Here is an 18,591-nt window from a genome sequence, read left to right as displayed (position 1 = left end):
TCTCGTCAGGGCCTCGCAAGGAGGCATGGTGGATAGGTGAGTGGGGGAAGGTGGACATGGGGAGGCAGAGCTGTAAGGAGAGGCATCCGCTTTGCATAGAGGGCTCAGGAAGGAGGCACCTCCCCGCCTTTTCACTGACCAGCAACCCCCGGGGTTAAACCTGCTGGGCTGCACGTTGGACGCAGGCTTCTCCCACTGCCCGTTATATTGGTGCGGTGGTGGGATGAGCCCCTTAACTGGGCATTAATTTCCTACTTAAGGTCCTCAGCTGGGCCTTGGGTGGGCAGCCCACCCACACCTCCACTGCCGCTCATAAAATGGGGATGGACGGGCTGATGATGGGCATACTGCTGATGGCAAGGCGCCTAATTTACAGATCCACCCACCTATTTACCTGCCTGGGGGTGGCCCCTAATATTTAGCCCTTTGACTCTATTAATTTGCTGGTCCAAAATGGATCATATACATAGAAAATGCACAGATGTCATAAGGGGATCATAGGCTCCATAGCACCATATGGGCCACACTGCTGTGTTAATGGCTAAATGTACCATCTGAGCTAATACTGATCCAAAACATTTCTCCAGTTAGATTTGCAGGCTGTGCTGATTTAGGGAATCTTAGAAAGGGCGGCTTTAGTTGGTTTCATTGATGCTAGGCTTAAGGAGGAGGAATAATCAGCCAGTGTTCCCGCTTTGTAAGGTGCCTTCACTAAACACCTTGATAGCAACATGCTTTAGAAAAATCAGTGCCAACCTTAGCTCAGCACTCTGAGTTAGAGGGCCATGGGTTTGTCTCACTACAGAGATTTTTTAAAAATATATTGTTTCATGGGATGTGGGCATCGCTGGCATGGCCAGCATTTGTTGCCCATCCCCAATTGCCCTTGAACTGCGTGGCTTGCTAGGCCATTTCAGAGGGCAGCTAAGAGCCAGCCATATTGCAGTGGGTCTGGAGCCACATGTAGGCCAGAGCAGGTAAGGACCTCAGATTTCCTTCCCTAAAGGGCATTACTGAACAAGATGGGTTTTTACAATAATCGATGATAGTTTCATGGTCACTATTACTGAGACTAGCTTTCAGTTCCAGATTGTAGCACATAATCCAGGCTGACACTTCAGTGCATTAGTGAGGGAGGGCTGCACTGTCAGGGGAGTTGTCTTTCTGATGCGTTGGTAAACTGAGTCAGGTGGATGTAAAAGGTACCATTGTACTATTTCAAAGAAGATCCGGGCAGCCTTCCCTGGTGTCCTGGCCAATGTTTATCCTGCAACCAACTGAAACAGATTATTTGCTTCACCCTGACTGTGGGAGCTTGCAATGTGCAACCACCTTTCCCTATATTACAACAGTGGCTGCACTGCAAAAATACTTAATTGCCTGTAAAGTGCTTTGGGACATCCTGAGGTCATGGAAGGAGCTATAGAAATGTAAGTCTGTCTTTCATGTCTAATAGATTTAAATTGTGAGATTTGTCATCTCTCAGGTTGTTCACTATTCCTGATTACAATTACAAATCTGCAGCGACCCGTGTATCAGTGTCACTCGATGTGCTCTTCCGCATTCAAGTGCACACAGTATGAACATTTCGCATATTTTACTGAAGTGCTAATGACATGTACAGCACAAGAAATAAACACCTTGAGACAATACATATCACTTGCGTCAGTGGCCACACTGATACAGACATCAGCACTGGAAGTGAGGACCAATACAGTTCCCAGAGGTTCCATAAATAGAGTGCCCTGTTCCGCTTTGGATCTCTCCATTGCTGGTGAGAACACCCCCAGGAGTGCAGCTTTTTTACTCCCTTGTATAGGTCTCGTGGCTCCCTGGCACTGTTCACTGTCGACATGCAGAGAATACAGACCTGGCTCTAGGGCGGAATATCTGCTGCCTTTAGTTTCTTAGGGTGTGCCTGAGGAATGTTGAAAACCGCAACATATCCAGTCACGGTGATTTCTATAGCAAGCCATCCCGGTGTGTAAAGGGGTGGGGAATCCAGGACTTTGGGACTATAGGTGTGTTGCATTGGTTGTGGTTAATTGCATCATCCGTGCCAATACTGAACAAACAGATGTCTAGTTTGATCGGCACGCCACACTGAGCTCGGAGATCTCAAGGGCAGCGCTTGTTGGGGATGCTGCAGTTGGTCTCGGTTTCCCTGCCAGATCAGGTAGACTTCCCACTCCTGACTGCTATCGGGTGAATGCCGCGCATGGACAGGTTCAAGCCGTGCTGTGATGCCCTCCCAGGTGAATAGCCATGCTCAGCTGACTTGCATTTGAAGAATGGCCACGTTGGCGAAGGAGCTAAATAAAGGCCGTTGGAGCTTTTTATCAACACCTTGAATGGAAACAGAAGGCCCATGTCCACACCTGGAATACACCAAAGGGCAGCTTAACCTCAGCTAATTTTCAGCCTGTAGTTCTTTCCTGGTAATTTCAGTAGAAGGGTGCTGAATTGTAAGTGTCTGTTTAGATGTGAATGTTAACACTTTCTTGATCATGTAACAAAGTTTTCAAAGTTTCACATTCCCCTTCTCCCCCACCCTTGACAGCAGGGTCCACACTCTGCAATGTATAACCAGTTGCCCATTTCCAAGCTTCAGCTTTTCCGGTCAGAACAATCCCATTAGCTGCCTTTTCACCTTCTCCTCTCCTGAAGACCCTTATAGCCGCCCAGTAATCCAAGTGGTTTGTTTCTTAGCTGTGAATCTGGGTGAGGCTCACTGATTTGCACATCCAACCTTCAAACCAGCCACGTGGGTCATGAAAGGGAGGGCCACCTAGAAAACAAATGTATTTAATTCAATCCTATTTAACTATAAACCTATTTATCACTTACTTCCCAAAAAAAAGTGAGAGAAAGCCGGTGTATTGGACGGTTAACAGTTCGATGCGGTACTGAGGGAGTTAGAAATGCAGTTTTTCTGATGAGACACTAAAACTGAGGTTCCGCCTGCCCTTATGGAAAACATTTCAGAGGGCTACTCGAAGGTGTCCTGCCCAACATTGATCTCCCAGTCAACACCAAACAAAAATAATGAACTTGAGCGTTTATCTCATTGCTGTGGGATGCTGCCCTGCTGGATTCGCCTGCAAAATAACAGCGGCTCCGCTTTCAGATTGATTACGTTGGACTGCAAAGCTCATTGGGTGTCCTGGAGGCATGAAAGGTGCCGCATGATCCAAGCGAAGGTGGGCTTGCAGTGAAAGTAGAAACTCTTTCGAGTTATCAACAGTCACAGATTGCAACTCTTTCGAGTACAATCACAGTTCTTGGTTTCCGGGAGTGGGACATGAACCCACAACCCTCTGATTCAAAGGCGAGGGTGCTATGAACTGAGCCACAGCTGACACCTCCAAAATTGAACGCCGCTGGTGCTCTCGATAAACGACAGCAACCCCCACTTTTTAATCTGGTAACTGTACCTGGCCTTTACCCGGGTGACCTCAGCTAACGGCATGCCTTGGGTTTTTGCCACTTGTAAATAATGTTGCAATGGAATACGGTAGAAAGCACTCTGGGTTATGGCACTGCTGATTGCAGCGGCAAAGTATTGACAGAACAAGATAAAGAACTTGTCTTTCTTCCCCCGTCAGTTTATTCATTCATGCGTCTCATTCCATACTGTTTATGCATAAATACTGGGTGCGTTAAACTTAATGCAGGTCCACAGTTCAAGGACGTTGGCCCGGTATTAAAAGGAACCTCTTGTTTGTTGGACTGATACCTATGTGCTTTCAAGGTCACTCCTTCCCTCCCATTCCCCTTCCCTCCCGAAAAGCCTACCAAACAGCTGAGGAAAGGGTCCATCCTCTTACCCAATTGAGTAACCGAACAACTGAGATGCGCATTAATTGGCTAACTTCATACGTGTTATGTTCAAAGCCCATCTCTATTTCCCCTCAACTCCGCACCCAGCTCACAGTCCCATGCTTTGCCAGCATGGCAGGTACAGGGGCCCATAACCTTCTCGTGTGTGGATGCAGGTTGCGAAAATGGGCTTGACTGAAAGGTTTGTTCAGCACTTGTGTGAAAATCCAGGTCACTATCCACTTCTGAGTTGGAGCACCACTGAGATTCTACATTAAAGGTAGAATTTCACACGCAAATTTGTCACTGTTTTCCTCCGCTTTAATAACATATTTGTTGACAATCACCTTTGTGTTGAACTGTATTGACTTTCAGCCGTGCTGTACGATAAGTTTTTCAATTCTTTCACGGGATGTGGGCATCGCTGGCTGGGCCAGCGTTTATTGCCTATCCCTAGTTGCCCTTGAGAAGGTGGTGGTGAGCTGCCTTCTTGAACCGCTGCAGTCCGTGTGGTGTAGGTACACCCACAGTGCTGTTAGGGAGGGAGTTCCAGGATTCTGACCCAGCGACTGTGAAGGAAACGGCGAGATATTTCCAAGTCAGGATGGTGAGTGACTTGGAGGCGAACTTGCCTTTTGTGGTGTTCGCATGCATCTACCACGAGGAGGAACATTTAACCAACCTTCTGGGAGAAGAAATTCCTCCTCATTTCCATCTTAAGTGGAAACCTCCTATTTTGAAATTGTGCCCCCCTCGTTCTAGATTCCCCCCCATGAAGGGAAACATCCTCTCATCATCTACCCTGTCAAGCCTCCTCAGAATCTTATATTTTTCAGTAATATTACCTCTCATTCTTCTAAACTGCAATGAGTATAGGGTGGATGGAGTTGAGGTGCAGATCAGCCATGATCTAGTTGAGTGGCAGAGTAGGCCTGAGGGGCTGAGTGGCCCATTCCTGTTCCTATAGGACCAGAGGTCGGCTAGATATCCAGATCGGGGAAGGACGCAATGCGCCTAAAGATGTTATGGCCCAACAGAACTGCCTCAAACCAAAATAGTTCTCCTTGACTTGGCCGACAGTGATCTGCAGTTTGTCCTGTTTACATTGCAAGGCACATTCTTGAGCAGTGAGGGCAGTCCACACCGCTGACGGGTTGAGGGTATTTTACTCACAGTGAAGTATGGGCAACATCTTTGCAGAATTGCAGCAATGCTATATGACCTGAGGAGGTAAATATGTCTGGTGTTCCCAGCATGCTGATTTGTTCAGTAGTTAGTATTCCAATGCTGCAGTTAAAAACCTGCACACTCATCACAGTTATGACTGACATGTTGTTACGGGATTCCTGGCAGTGGGTGGACCTGTCTCACTGAATGAGAACTTCTCTCGATGTGAGCCTTGTGTCTACAGGCTGAGGGGCCCCCTGCAAGAGTTCCCTTTGGGATTCTGGATCCTAAGGTTGTCAACCATCCAGGATTGTAAGCTGGAGATTCCAGGAATTAAAGATGGATGACCTCGAAGCCACTGTGAGCAAGGCAGAAGAAAAATCATAGAGACATCAAAAAAACACTCTTCCCTCATTTTCATTTTTGTTCATTAGTTATATAGATATCAGGGATGGAGAAAATATTTTACATGGAGCTTTTAAGGATTGGGAAATCGTGTGATGAAACCTCCCGGAGTACGTTCAACTGAAGTTGGCAACCCGACTGTACTGGCTTGGGATCCTGTGGAATTCCCAAGCTTTCATGGCCATACCAGGGCTCTCCCACCTGGGGTGTGTTCTGGAAGGAAGCACAAGCCAATGTTGCTGCATTTTCAGTGATTAAACTCCCTGTGGGTTTGTTTCGCGTGGGTAGGGGGGAAGCAGGTGGCTGAGGAGGTGAGCGAAGAGGAGCTTTGAGGGAATTAAATACTTGGCCTTTCAGCAGGTCTTGTAAATCTGAATACACCTCATCCTTTACAATGTTTGCCGGAACTTTCCATTGGGAGCTTTGTTTTCCTGCCATAAATCTCCTGGTAGCTTTTTTACTAATTGTTTTCCATCTCCTTTTCATTTCTTTTTTTAGTGTGAGCTGTGGCTCTGTTGGTAGCACACTTGCCTCAGAGTCAGATGGTTGTTGGTTTTGGGCAAAAAGGTTAAGGCTGACGTACCGGCGCAATACCTAAGGAGTGTTTCAGATGAGACGTTCAACCACGGTCCCATCTGCCTGCTCAGGTTGGATGTATTTTGACGAAGAGCAGGGGAGATATCCCTGTTGTCCCGGTCAATATTAAACCCACAATCGGCATCCCAAAACCAGATTCTTTGGTCATCGTCACGTTGCTGTTTGTCGGAGCTTGCTGTGCACAAATTGGCAGCCGCATTTTGTACATTGCAGCAGTGACTACCCTTCAAAAGTAATCCATTTGGTTGTAAAGCACTTTGGGATGTCTTGAGGTTGTGAAAGGCGTGATACATCTGGCTATCCTGTACTGTCACCCACCCAAGCTCACAGCGCAGGCAGCGGCTAACAGACATTTACTACCAATCGATGGCCGATTCTAGGAGGTGAACCTGGGTAACACTCGGAGTGTTCTCTCCTTTTTCCCAGACTTTCTGCTCTCTCCTACACTCAGCACAATCCAGCTTTACTATTCGAAATTTTATCATCATATTGTTGCACGTGGTGGAAAGCTTTTTGGCTTTCCGATTGCTACACCGGTGTTTTTTTATTCATTGCTTCTCAGGATGTAGGCTGGTATGTCTGGCATTTTGCTGCCCATCTCCAGTTGCCCCAGATACAAGTGGATGGCTTGTAGGGGTAGAACGCCATTAAGAGTCAGCCAGGTCAGTGAGGGCTTGTAGGGGGTAGAACGCCATTAAGAGTCAGCCAGGTCAGTGAGGGCTTGTAGGGGTAGAACGCCATTAAGAGTCAGCCAGGTCAGTGAGAGCCAGGAATCACATATATGCCAGAGTGGGTAAGGTTGGAGGCTTTCTTTCCCTGAAGGGCATTGGTTAAGTTTTTTTCAACAACCTGACACCTTCAGGACCACTTTAACGTATGCAGACCCTGGTGGACACAATCGCTATATGCAATGGCCAGTATAATGTGTTTGCTGTAGTACACTAGTCTACTATATAATAAGAGCTCCTCCTGCCCAGTTGTTTCTAGCTCAAAAAACAAAAACAGAATTACCTGGAAAAACTCAGCAAGTCTGGCAGCATCGGCGGAGAAGAAATCAGTCAACGTTTTGAGCCTCCATGGCCCTTCGGCAGAACTGCAGCATAGTTTCAACAAGGGAGAAATATAAATTGGTTTAAGGTGGGTGGGGGGTGGGGGGGAAGAGACACATTGAGGGTGTGGTGTGAGCAGATAATCAAAAGATGTCAGAGACAAAAGGGTCAAAGAGGTGTTGAAGGTGGTGGTCTTTGTCTGAGAAAAGTGCTAATTAAGAATGGAATACAGGATATTCAAAGTACAGCTCTAGTGGGGGTGGGGTGGAAAGACTAAAGGTTTTAGTTTTAGATTTAAAAATAATGGAAATAGGTGGGGAAAGAAGAATCTATATAAATTATTGAAAAAAAAGCGGGTGGGGGGGGAAAAGAAACGGGGTGGGGATGGGGGGAGGGGGAGTTTAAGATCTAAAGTTGTAGAATTCAATATTCAGCCCAGAGGGCTGTAAAGTGCCTAGTCGGAAGATGAGGTGCTGTTCCTCCAGTTTGCGTTGGGCTTCACTGGAACAATGCAGCAAGCCAAGGACAGACATGTTGGCAAGAGAACAGGGTGGAGTGTTAAAATGGCAAGCGACAGGGAGGTTTGGGTCTTTCTTGCGGACAGACCGCAGGTGTTCCGCAAAACGGTCGCCCAGTTTGCGTTTGGTCTCTCCAATGTAGAGGAGACCGCATTGGGAGCAATGAATGCAGTAGACTAAGTTAGGGGAAATGCAAGTGAAATGCTGCTTCACTTGAAAGGAGTGTTTGGGCCCTTGGACGGTGAGGAGAGAGGAAGTGAAGGGGCAGGTGTTGCATCTTCTGCGTGGGCATGGGGAGGTGCCATAAGTGGGGGTTGAGGAGTAGGGGGTGATGGAGGAGTGGACCAGGGTGTCCCGGAGGGAACGATCCCTACGGAATGCCGTCAAGGGGGGTGAAGGGAAGATGTGTTTGGTGGTGGCATCATGCTGGAGTTGGCGGAAATGGCGGAGGATGATCCTTTGAATGCGGAGGCTGGTGGGGTGATAAGTGAGGACAAGGGGGACCCTATCATGTTTCTGGGAAGGAGGAGAAGGCGTGAGGGAGGATGCGCGGGATATGGGCCGGACACGGTTGAGGGCCCCGTCAACGACCGTGGATGGAAAACCTCGGTTAAGGAAGAAGGAGGACATGTCAGAGGAGCTGTTTTTGAAGGTAGCGTCATCAGAACAGATGCGACGGAGGCGAAGGAACTGAGAGAATGGGATGGAGTCTTTACAGGAAGCGGGGTGTGAGGAGCTGTAGTCGAGGTAGCTGTGGGAGTCGGTAGGCTTGTAATGGATATTGGTGGACAGTCTATCATCAGAAATTGAGACAGAGAGGTCAAGGAAGGGAAGAGAAGTGTCAGAGATGGACCATGTGAAGATGATGGAGGGGTGGAGATTGGAAGCAAAATTAATAAATTTTTCCAGGTCCCGACGAGAGCATGAAGCAGCACCGAAGTAATCATCGATGTACCGGAGAAAGAGTTGTGGGAGGGGGCCGGAGTAGGACTGGAACAAGGAATGTTCCACATACCCCATAAAGAGACAGGCATAGCTGGGGCCCATGCGGGTACCCATAGCCACACCTTTTATTTGGAGGAAGTGAGAGGAGTTAAAGGAGAAATTGTTCAGTGTGAGAACAAGTTCAGCCAGACGGAGGAGAGTAGTGGTGGATGGGGATTGTTGGGGCCTCTGTTCAAGGAAGAAGCTAAGGGCCCTCAGACCATCCTGGTGGGGGATGGAGGTGTAGAGGGATTGGACATCCATGGTGAAGAGGAAGCGGTTGGGGCCAGGGAACTGGAAATTGTTGATGTGACGTAAGGTGTCAGAGGAATCACGGATGTAGGTGGGAAGGGACTGGACAAGGGGAGAGAGAAGGGAGTCAAGATAGCGAGAAATGAGTTCCGTGGGGCAGGAACAGGCTGACACGATCGGTCTGCCAGGACAGTTCTGTTTGTGGATTTTGGGTAGGAGGTAGAAGCGGGCCGTCCGAGGTTGGGCGACTATCAAGTTGGAAGCTGTGGGAGGAAGATCGCCAGAGGAGATGAGGTCAGTGACAGTCCTGGAAACAATGGCTTGATGTTCTGTGGTGGGGTCATGGTCCAGGGAGAGGTAGGAGGAAACGTCTGCGAGTTGACGCTCAGCCTCCGCGAGGTAGAGGTCAATGCGCCAGACAACAACAGTACCACCCTTGTCAGCGGGTTTGATGACAATGTTGGGGTTGGACCTGAGAGAACGGAGTGCAGTGAGGAACGCAAGCTCCAACAACTCATCGACTCCAACACCCATCTGGGACCCTCCACCCCTGCTTGTCCCTCCGTCCTCACCCCATCTTCCAATCCCAGCCCCAGCCGCGTATTCACTATACCCCCTGACCTTCCCCTCTCCGATGCTGAACGTTCAGTGCTCAGCAAAGGACTTAGTTTCATACCCTTACGCCCTCATCTCAATGAATTTCGGGCTCGGCATGATGCTGAACTCTTCTTCCGCCGTCTTCGTCTCCGTGCTCACTTCTTTGGGCAGGAGTCCTCTCCCCGTTCAACGGATCCTTTTACCCACCTCCAATATTCTCCCTCCACTTGGACCCCTCCCTCTGGATTCTTACCTTCTCTTGATCTTTTCATTGAGAACTGTCGGCGTGACATTAGCCGTCTCAATTTCTCTGCTCCTCTCACCCATTCTAATCTGTCTCTCTGAACTCACTGCGCTCCGTTCTCACAGGTCCAACCCCAACATTGTCATCAAACCCGCTGACAAGGGTGGTACTGTTGTTGTCTGGCGCACTGACCTCTACCTCGCAGAGGCTGAGCGTCAACTCGCAGACACTTCCTCCTACCTCTCCCTGGACCATGACCCCACCACAGAACATCAAGCCATTGTTTCCAGGACTGTCACTGACCTCATCTCCTCTGGCGATCTTCCTCCCACAGCTTCCAACTTGATAGTCGCCCAACCTCGGACGGCCCGCTTCTACCTCCTACCCAAAATCCACAAACAGAACTGTCCTGGCAGACCGATCGTGTCAGCCTGTTCCTGCCCCACGGAACTCATTTCTCGCTATCTTGACTCCCTTCTCTCTCCCCTTGTCCAGTCCCTTCCCACCTACATCCGTGATTCCTCTGACACCTTACGTCACATCAACAATTTCCAGTTCCCTGGCCCCAACCGCTTCCTCTTCACCATGGATGTCCAATCCCTCTACACCTCCATCCCCCACCAGGATGGTCTGAGGGCCCTTAGCTTCTTCCTTGAACAGAGGCCCCAACAATCCCCATCCACCACTACTCTCCTCCGTCTGGCTGAACTTGTTCTCACACTGAACAATTTCTCCTTTAACTCCTCTCACTTCCTCCAAATAAAAGGTGTGGCTATGGGTACCCGCATGGGCCCCAGCTATGCCTGTCTCTTTATGGGGTATGTGGAACATTCCTTGTTCCAGTCCTACTCCGGCCCCCTCCCACAACTCTTTCTCCGGTACATCGATGATTACTTCGGTGCTGCTTCATGCTCTCGTCGGGACCTGGAAAAATTTATTAATTTTGCTTCCAATCTCCACCCCTCCATCATCTTCACATGGTCCATCTCTGACACTTCTCTTCCCTTCCTTGACCTCTCTGTCTCAATTTCTGATGATAGACTGTCCACCAATATCCATTACAAGCCTACCGACTCCCACAGCTACCTCGACTACAGCTCCTCACACCCCGCTTCCTGTAAAGACTCCATCCCATTCTCTCAGTTCCTTCGCCTCCGTCGCATCTGTTCTGATGACGCTACCTTCAAAAACAGCTCCTCTGACATGTCCTCCTTCTTCCTTAACCGAGGTTTTCCATCCACGGTCGTTGACGGGGCCCTCAACCGTGTCCGGCCCATATCCCGCGCATCCTCCCTCACGCCTTCTCCTCCTTCCCAGAAACATGATAGGGTCCCCCTTGTCCTCACTTATCACCCCACCAGCCTCCGCATTCAAAGGATCATCCTCCGCCATTTCCGCCAACTCCAGCATGATGCCACCACCAAACACATCTTCCCTTCACCCCCCTTGACGGCATTCCGTAGGGATCGTTCCCTCCGGGACACCCTGGTCCACTCCTCCATCACCCCCTACTCCTCAACCCCCACTTATGGCACCTCCCCATGCCCACGCAGAAGATGCAACACCTGCCCCTTCACTTCCTCTCTCCTCACCGTCCAAGGGCCCAAACACTCCTTTCAAGTGAAGCAGCATTTCACTTGCATTTCCCCTAACTTAGTCTACTGCATTCATTGCTCCCAATGCGGTCTCCTCTACATTGGAGAGACCAAACGCAAACTGGGCGACCGTTTTGCGGAACACCTGCGGTCTGTCCGCAAGAAAGACCCAAACCTCCCTGTCGCTTGCCATTTTAACACTCCACCCTGTTCTCTTGCCAACATGTCTGTCCTTGGCTTGCTGCATTGTTCCAGTGAAGCCCAACGCAAACTGGAGGAACAGCACCTCATCTTCCGACTAGGCACTTTACAGCCCTCTGGGCTGAATATTGAATTCTACAACTTTAGATCTTAAACTCCCCCTCCCCCCATCCCCACCCCGTTTCTTTTCCCCCCCCACCCGCTTTTTTTTCAATAATTTATATAGATTCTTCTTTCCCCACCTATTTCCATTATTTTTAAATCTAAAACTAAAACCTTTAGTCTTTCCACCCCACCCCCACTAGAGCTGTACTTTGAATATCCTGTATTCCATTCTTAATTAGCACTTTTCTCAGACAAAGACCACCACCTTCAACACCTCTTTGACCCTTTTGTCTCTGACATCTTTTGATTATCTGCTCACACCACACCCTCAATGTGTCTCTTCCCCCCCACCCCCCACCCACCTTAAACCAATTTATATTTCTCCCTTGTTGAAACTATGCTGCAGTTCTGCCGAAGGGCCATGGAGGCTCAAAACGTTGACTGATTTCTTCTCCGCCGATGCTGCCAGACTTGCTGAGTTTTTCCAGGTAATTCTGTTTTTGTTTTGTTTTGGATTTCCAGCATCTGCAGTAGCTTTTAGCTTTTTGTTTTTGTTTCTAGCTCAAGTCTGGCCTGCAGTATTACATGAACTGCAGGGAGCGCATGGTGCAACCTGTAACCCCACACCACCTAAAGAGAATGAGAAGGCCTGAATTATCCAAAACGTAATTGAACATTAATGAGTTGTTATTTACTTATGTTTTTTCTTGTATGCAGTGCAACTTAATGAGGTGCAACTAGTGAGTAAGTGCATCTATTTCTGTCCAAAATAAATGGACCGTATAAGACACAACTGACGACTTTAAAGTTGATAATGCAAACATACAATGATTGCTGAAATTTGAGCAACGGGTGAAGCTATCCATTTCACGCTGCTACTACGCAGTAGCAACATGAGTGGTATTCTCTACTAACAGGATGCTGCCATCAAGCCAAAAAAAACTTTCTGCCTACCACACAAATGAGTAATGTTATATATATGAATTTTAGTGCCGGTGTGATGCCAGGTATGTAGGCCGTACATCCAAATGACTGGCAGATTGTATCAAACAGCACATCCCTTTGGCTGTTCGTAATAGGCAGAGCACTGACCATACTCAACCAGCCCATGCTTGCTAAACTCAGAACATAATGTCTAACGTTAGATGTGATTTTACGATCGGACAGCACACGTTGAACAGTCCTGACTGTGCTAAGATTTACACTGATGACCAATTTAAGATTATCAGTCGGGTTCGCAAAGTTATGCTCGCTGGAAGCTACGTATATTCATACACAGGGATCTGTCTTCTGCAGGCAAAAGGAACATGTCCTGACATTGCACCTTATTCGAATTAAACAAAAGCGCGGGGGATAGTTTCCCGGTGCATTTTCCATGGCAACATCTCGACCAATCAGAGTTGCCTTGCCAACCAATCAACACTCTTTTCTCATGCGTATAAATTGTTGCTTACTTTGAAATTTGGCATTCTTGCGTTTGTCCTGATGAAAGACGAAAAGCTTCAAAAGCATGTCTCTCTTTTCAGCAGTAATGATTTTTATTGCATTTAAGCGCCTATCATGTTAAATGTGGATGTCTTAAGTGGCGAGGACCAACATCTGCTCTAAACTTTTTTTGTTGTTCGTGGCTTCTTCGTTTCAATGTACGGTACGTTTGCACTTTTTTTGTGGCTGAATGCAATGTCTTAAAGGGGACAACTTGTGAATGGCCTCGTGGTATATTCTGGATTACTGTGCACATGTGCAGTTTAGGGGGAACATTGATGGGAGCTGCCCCAGCTTTTTAACTTCAGATCTTAAAATCTGAATTTGGACTTTCAAACTCCCACAGGAGGATTTTGCATTCTCTGGGTCGCTATTCTAGTAACGTAACTATTACGCGACCATAAAATTACCCAGCGTCTTAGCAGGGAGTTACATTGCAAGGACTAGACTTGTGTCACTTGCTTTTAGCTCCAGCAGGGAGACTAGGCTTTTATTGAATCTTCCTGAGCTAGTTTCAAGTCCAGGTCCCAGAAGGTGAGGAGACGGTGTTCGAATCCTGAGGGAGCCGCTCAGCAAGCTGCCATGTAAGTGAATTTCTTGCCGCGAGGGTGGAAATTCCAGAGCTTAGGGCCTTGGCAACTGAATACATGGCTAATGGTGTAGTGCTTAAAATCAGGGATGCTCAAGAGGACAGAATTGGAGGAGTGCAGAGATCTTAGAGAGTTGTAGAGCTGGAAGAGATTGCAGAGATTGGCGTTAGGCCATGGAGGGACTTGGATGAGAGTTTTAAAATTGAGGCACTGCTTAATCAGGAGCCAGTGTAAGTCAGTGAGGACAGGGATGGTGGGTGAGTGGGACTTGGTGTGAATTTTGATAGGCAGAATTTTGGATGAGCTTACGTTTATGGAGTGTGAAATATGGGAGTTTAACCAGTAGAGTATTGCATTGGAAACGTCACATCTAGTGGTTACAAAGGTGTGGAGAAGGGTCTTAGCAGCAGATGATCTGAGGCAGGTGCGGAGTCAGACGATGGTACAGAGGTGGAAATACAGGTTTTTAGTGATGCTGTGAATATGTGATCGGAAGCTCATCTCAGGGTCAAATAGGACACCAAGGCCTGCGTGCATTGGAAGCAATCCATGTATATGTGTCCGTGCCTTTCCCCTGAAGCAGCCCATGTCCATGTGTCTGTGTCCTTATGTCTGTGTCCATGTTCACTAAGCAGTCCATGTCCAAATGCAGCAAGACCTGGACAATATCCAGGATTGGGCTAATAAGTGGCAAATTAGCTTCGCGCCACACAAGTGCCAGGCAATGATCATCTTCATCAAGAGAGAATCTAACCATTGCCCCTTGACATTCAATAGCTTTGCCATCGCTGAATCCCCCCACTATCCACATGTTGGGGGTTACCAATGACCAGAAACTGAACTGAATTAGCCACATAAATACTGTGGCTACAAGAGCAGGTCAGAAGCTAGGAATCTTGTGACGAGTAATTCACCTCCTGACTCCCCAAAGCCTGTCCACCATCTACAGGGTGCAAGTCAAGAGTGTGATGGAATACTCTCCACTTGCCTGGATGAGTGCAGCTCTAACAACGCTCAAGAAGTTTGACACCATCCAGGACAAAGCAACATGCTTGATTGGCACCCCTTCCACAAACATTCACTCCCTCCTCCACCGATGCACAGTGGCAGCAGTGTGTATCATCTACAAGATGCACTGCAGGAACTCACCAAGGCTCTTTTGGCAGCACTTTCCAAACCCACAACCTTTACCACCAAGGAGGACAAGGGCAGCAGATGCATGGGGGTGCTAATGCACCTTCCCCTCCAATACACACTCGATCTGGACTTGGGACTAAATCACTGCTCTTTAACTGTCTCTGAGTCAAAATCCTAGAACTCCCTCCCTAACAGCACAATGGGTACCCACGCCACCGGAACTGCAGTGGTTCAAGATGGTTCTCACCTCCACCTTCTCAAGGGCAATGAGGGGTGGGCAAGAAACGCTGGCCCAGCCAGCGACGCCCACATCCCACCAAAGAATAAAAACAAAGCTCTGGGGGCTGGATTTTCTTACAGTGGTCTGTAGCCTGCTTTAGAGAATGAGGGAAAATCCCAATGGTGGGGTCAAGTGACTGATGAGAGAGAGGCTGTGATGGAAAGCGAGATCAGGTGGCGGTGAAGGACACACCTGTTATGGAAGGGTGAGTGAGCTCAGTCTCAGTGACTGGGAGTTACTTTTCACTTTCAGCCACAGCCCCTCTATCAACCTCTCACCTTCCGGGCTCAGGGACTCTCATGATTTGTAAGGTGTTCGTTCAAAGGGAAACAGGCCAAAAACCAAACCGCACATCTCCACATAGACAGAGCGAATTAGAACAACAGCTAAAGCAAATCGTCCTGTTTTTTTGTTTTTTTTTGAAGGTTTATTGATGACACAACCCACTCTTTAAATCAGCCAAAAACCTAATGAACCACACAGACTGACAGATGAGCAGTGATAAAGCTCTTCCAGGCAAGTGACTTTAGTTAAGGTTTAATCCGAAGTACTTCTACTGCAGTTATTGAACATGGCTAACGGAATTAATAAAAGCTCTCATGGAAAGATGTCTCTGTGTAGATTGGATTATAGATGATGCTTTCTAATCAGCTTGGATAGACCTTAATTGGGAATACAGTTTGCTCACTGATAAGGGACAAAATATTGTTGCGTTCGGAAGGACTGCACTGATAATTTAGTAGATTATTCAGATTGATATATTTGCCGGTCCATTCCTTGCATGTTTTTTTGAACTTTTGGAAACATTTGTTAATCAAACCGAAACATATTAAAACCACTCATTTGAACCATTTGAAAAATTGAGATTTTCTTTGTACTGTCAATTTGGGTGGGTCACAACTGCCATCTAGTGGCAGTCAGGACGCGAACATCAAACCAGCTCTCTGATTTCGCTAGCATTTAGTTTTTGAATTGACACGTAACATTTCTATGAAGAGCCCATTCAGAATGATATTGACAAACAGCACGGCGGAGAGCGGCTGGCATTATTTGCTGGGCATAGACGCAAGCACGCAGTGAGGACCAATGTGGATATTTCTTACCCCTCCGTAGTATCATACACTGGGAAGTGAGACTGCGTGAGGAGCAAAGCAGAAGTAGAGAATGCAAGGTTAGTGCTGGGGGAAAAATGGGGAGTGTTGAGAATGTGATCTAATACAGCATTAGGGAATGCTCTTCACAGTAAGATCTTTTGAGTGGCAGAATTAAATTCCTCTAAGTTAATATGTTAATGCACAGTCAATACATAGAATTATTTTTTTCAACTCTATATCACCATCATGTGCAATATATTTAAGAATGACTTTGAAAACTAATTGTGATAAAATTCATTCTCTGTAGTCCAGGCAAAAACAATAAGATGGAAATGATTTGCATCATTTTGAAAAAAAGCGAAACATTTTAATGCAGTTGGGTGTCTGTGTTTTTTATTGTTTTATGGGACGCGGGTGTCACTGGCTAGGCCAGCATTTATTGCCCATCCCTAATTGCCTTTGAGAAGGTGGTGGGGAGCTGCCTTCTTGAACCGCTGCAGTCCATGTGGTGTAGGTACACCCACACTGCTGTTAGGAAGGGAGTTCAAGGATTTTGACCCAGTGACATTGAAGGAACGGTGACACGGTTCCAAGGAAGGATGGTTTGTGGCTTGGAGGGGAACTTTTGTGGCTGCTTCCCTGTGCCTGTCTGTCTCTGTCTGCCCATGTTAATCATTAGGTGTGTGAATAATGGATTAGAGATTGTTCTAGTTGAAGCATAGCCTAAAGATCTGATTTATGCTCTAGTTCACAGATAGCAGTCCTTAAACTGAGTGCTTGTAAACACGCCACACTAGTATCTATTAGGTGATTTCATTTTTAAAAAGTGCATCAATTAGTCTTTGTTGAAATAGCTTCAGAGGCCAAATGCAGGGGGCAATTTCTTTCACAGCTCAGTGATAATACCAGTAATATAACATTTTCTTTGTAAATCTGAGCACAGACACAATGTAATTGCAGTAATTTATTGGTCAAGGAAATTTGCAATCGACTTTTGACTTTAAGTTCACAGTTAATGTGCCGACAGTTTTCATTCCTATTTTAAGTCAATTGGCAAAAATGCCCTACCACCCATGGAGAAGTTGTCTGATTTGACCTATAATTCATGCCAATCTTACGTAAATTGACTCTATTAGCTGTGGGGGAAAAAATGATCTAAATTTTACCAGAATTTGCAAATTTTATTATAAATTTATAATTGCCCTTGCTCATCCTAGGAATGCTTGTGACACAGTGCAGCACAGAGGAGGATTGCGCTTGGAGGACTTTCTGCAGTTATGGTTCTGGTGTAGTATAGCTTTTGAACAGCAACGATTATTATGGGCAGGATCCTCTCCCCGCCCCCCCCGTCGGAGGTGAAGTTGAATTGCGGGCGCGCCTCCGATCGGTGGCACGGCGCCATTTTACGTGGGTGGGCCAATGAAGGCCAGCCGAGCGCGACGTCCGCACGGAAGCGCTATGCGCTCCCTATGCGGGCGGGGGATTCCCTGAGCCAAGAGTGCAATCTTTCGCGCATGCGCACGACAGAGCGCACTCACCTCCCTGAGGCTAAGTGCAGCCTCAGGGAGATCGGCTGTTCTGTCACAAATATTAAAAATAGAAAATAAAAATTCCTGACATGTCCCCTCATGTGACACTGTCACGTGAGTTGGGACATGTCCATAATTTTTTAAAAAAAAACTTTAATGAAATTTTTTAAACCTACATGAAACCTCATCCCGCCCGTGGCTGAGGTTTCATGCTTTTTCTAATGCCCGCAGGGCTCCCGGCCTGCCCGCCAACCTTAAGGTTGGACGGGCAGGTCCATTAATTAGCTAAATGACTCTGTCAATAGCCTCAATTGGCCATTGACAGGTCAGCGGGCGCACAGCTGATTTTGCTGCGCCCCTGCCTACCGGAAAATTTAAATGGGATGCGGTGACGACGGGAGTTCCGCCCGATGTTATCCCGCATCATTTTACGCGTCGGCGAGCGGGCCCCAACCCCACCCCCCCCCAACCCTAGCTTGCCCAGGAGAAAATCCTAGGAGTCTAGAACAAGGGGACAGAATCTTAAAAATGCCTACTTTCCCCACCAGAGGAACTAGTTTCTCTCCATCAACACTTTTGAATCCCTTAATCACTTTAAAAGCTGCAAATTTCCAGTGAATTTGCAATGATTCCATCGCTACTTCCATGTATGTCCCTGATGCTTTGGCACCAATACTCCCAGAAGGCAGGAGTATCTACCGTACAGCAAAAGCAGAATAAAGAAAAATAGGGAGAGAAGTAAAACACAGTATTCGAGAATAGTTGAGGCCCATAGGACATTTCAAAATGGACACATGGTCAGCAGGCCCTAACACTCCCAGTCCCCAGGCAAGCCTTTTCAAAGATAACCCATATAGTCATTCTGGAAGGATGATGATGAATCCACATAGCTGGGAACCTTCAACAGTGATATGATGATGCACTCTTGCTAATTGGTTTTATC

At 47.3% G+C, this 18,591-nt stretch overlaps 1 protein-coding gene across 5 annotated transcripts in view; it reads left to right on the top strand.

Moving 5' to 3' along the window:
* psd3l (pleckstrin and Sec7 domain containing 3, like) overlaps positions 1-18,591 on the top strand; it is a 300,802-nt gene that overhangs the window by 57,136 nt on the left and 225,075 nt on the right. For 2 of the 5 annotated variants that reach the window (XM_078533723.1, XM_078533794.1), the window contains exon 2: positions 15,451-15,541. The exons of the other annotated variants lie outside the window; for them this stretch is intronic. In XM_078533723.1, the coding sequence (XP_078389849.1) occupies positions 15,517-15,541 (25 nt within the window). In that variant the 5' untranslated portion in view covers positions 15,451-15,516. The remainder of the gene's footprint in view (positions 1-15,450; positions 15,542-18,591) is intronic. 5 annotated transcript variants of the gene reach the window in all.

Source organism: Cetorhinus maximus, chromosome 1 (genome assembly GCF_964194155.1).
Source record: "Cetorhinus maximus chromosome 1, sCetMax3.hap1.1, whole genome shotgun sequence".
NCBI classification, from domain to species: Eukaryota; Metazoa; Chordata; class Chondrichthyes; order Lamniformes; family Cetorhinidae; genus Cetorhinus; species Cetorhinus maximus.
The sequence above is the reverse complement of the archived record's forward strand: the minus strand, read 5'-3'. Positions and strand labels throughout refer to the sequence as shown.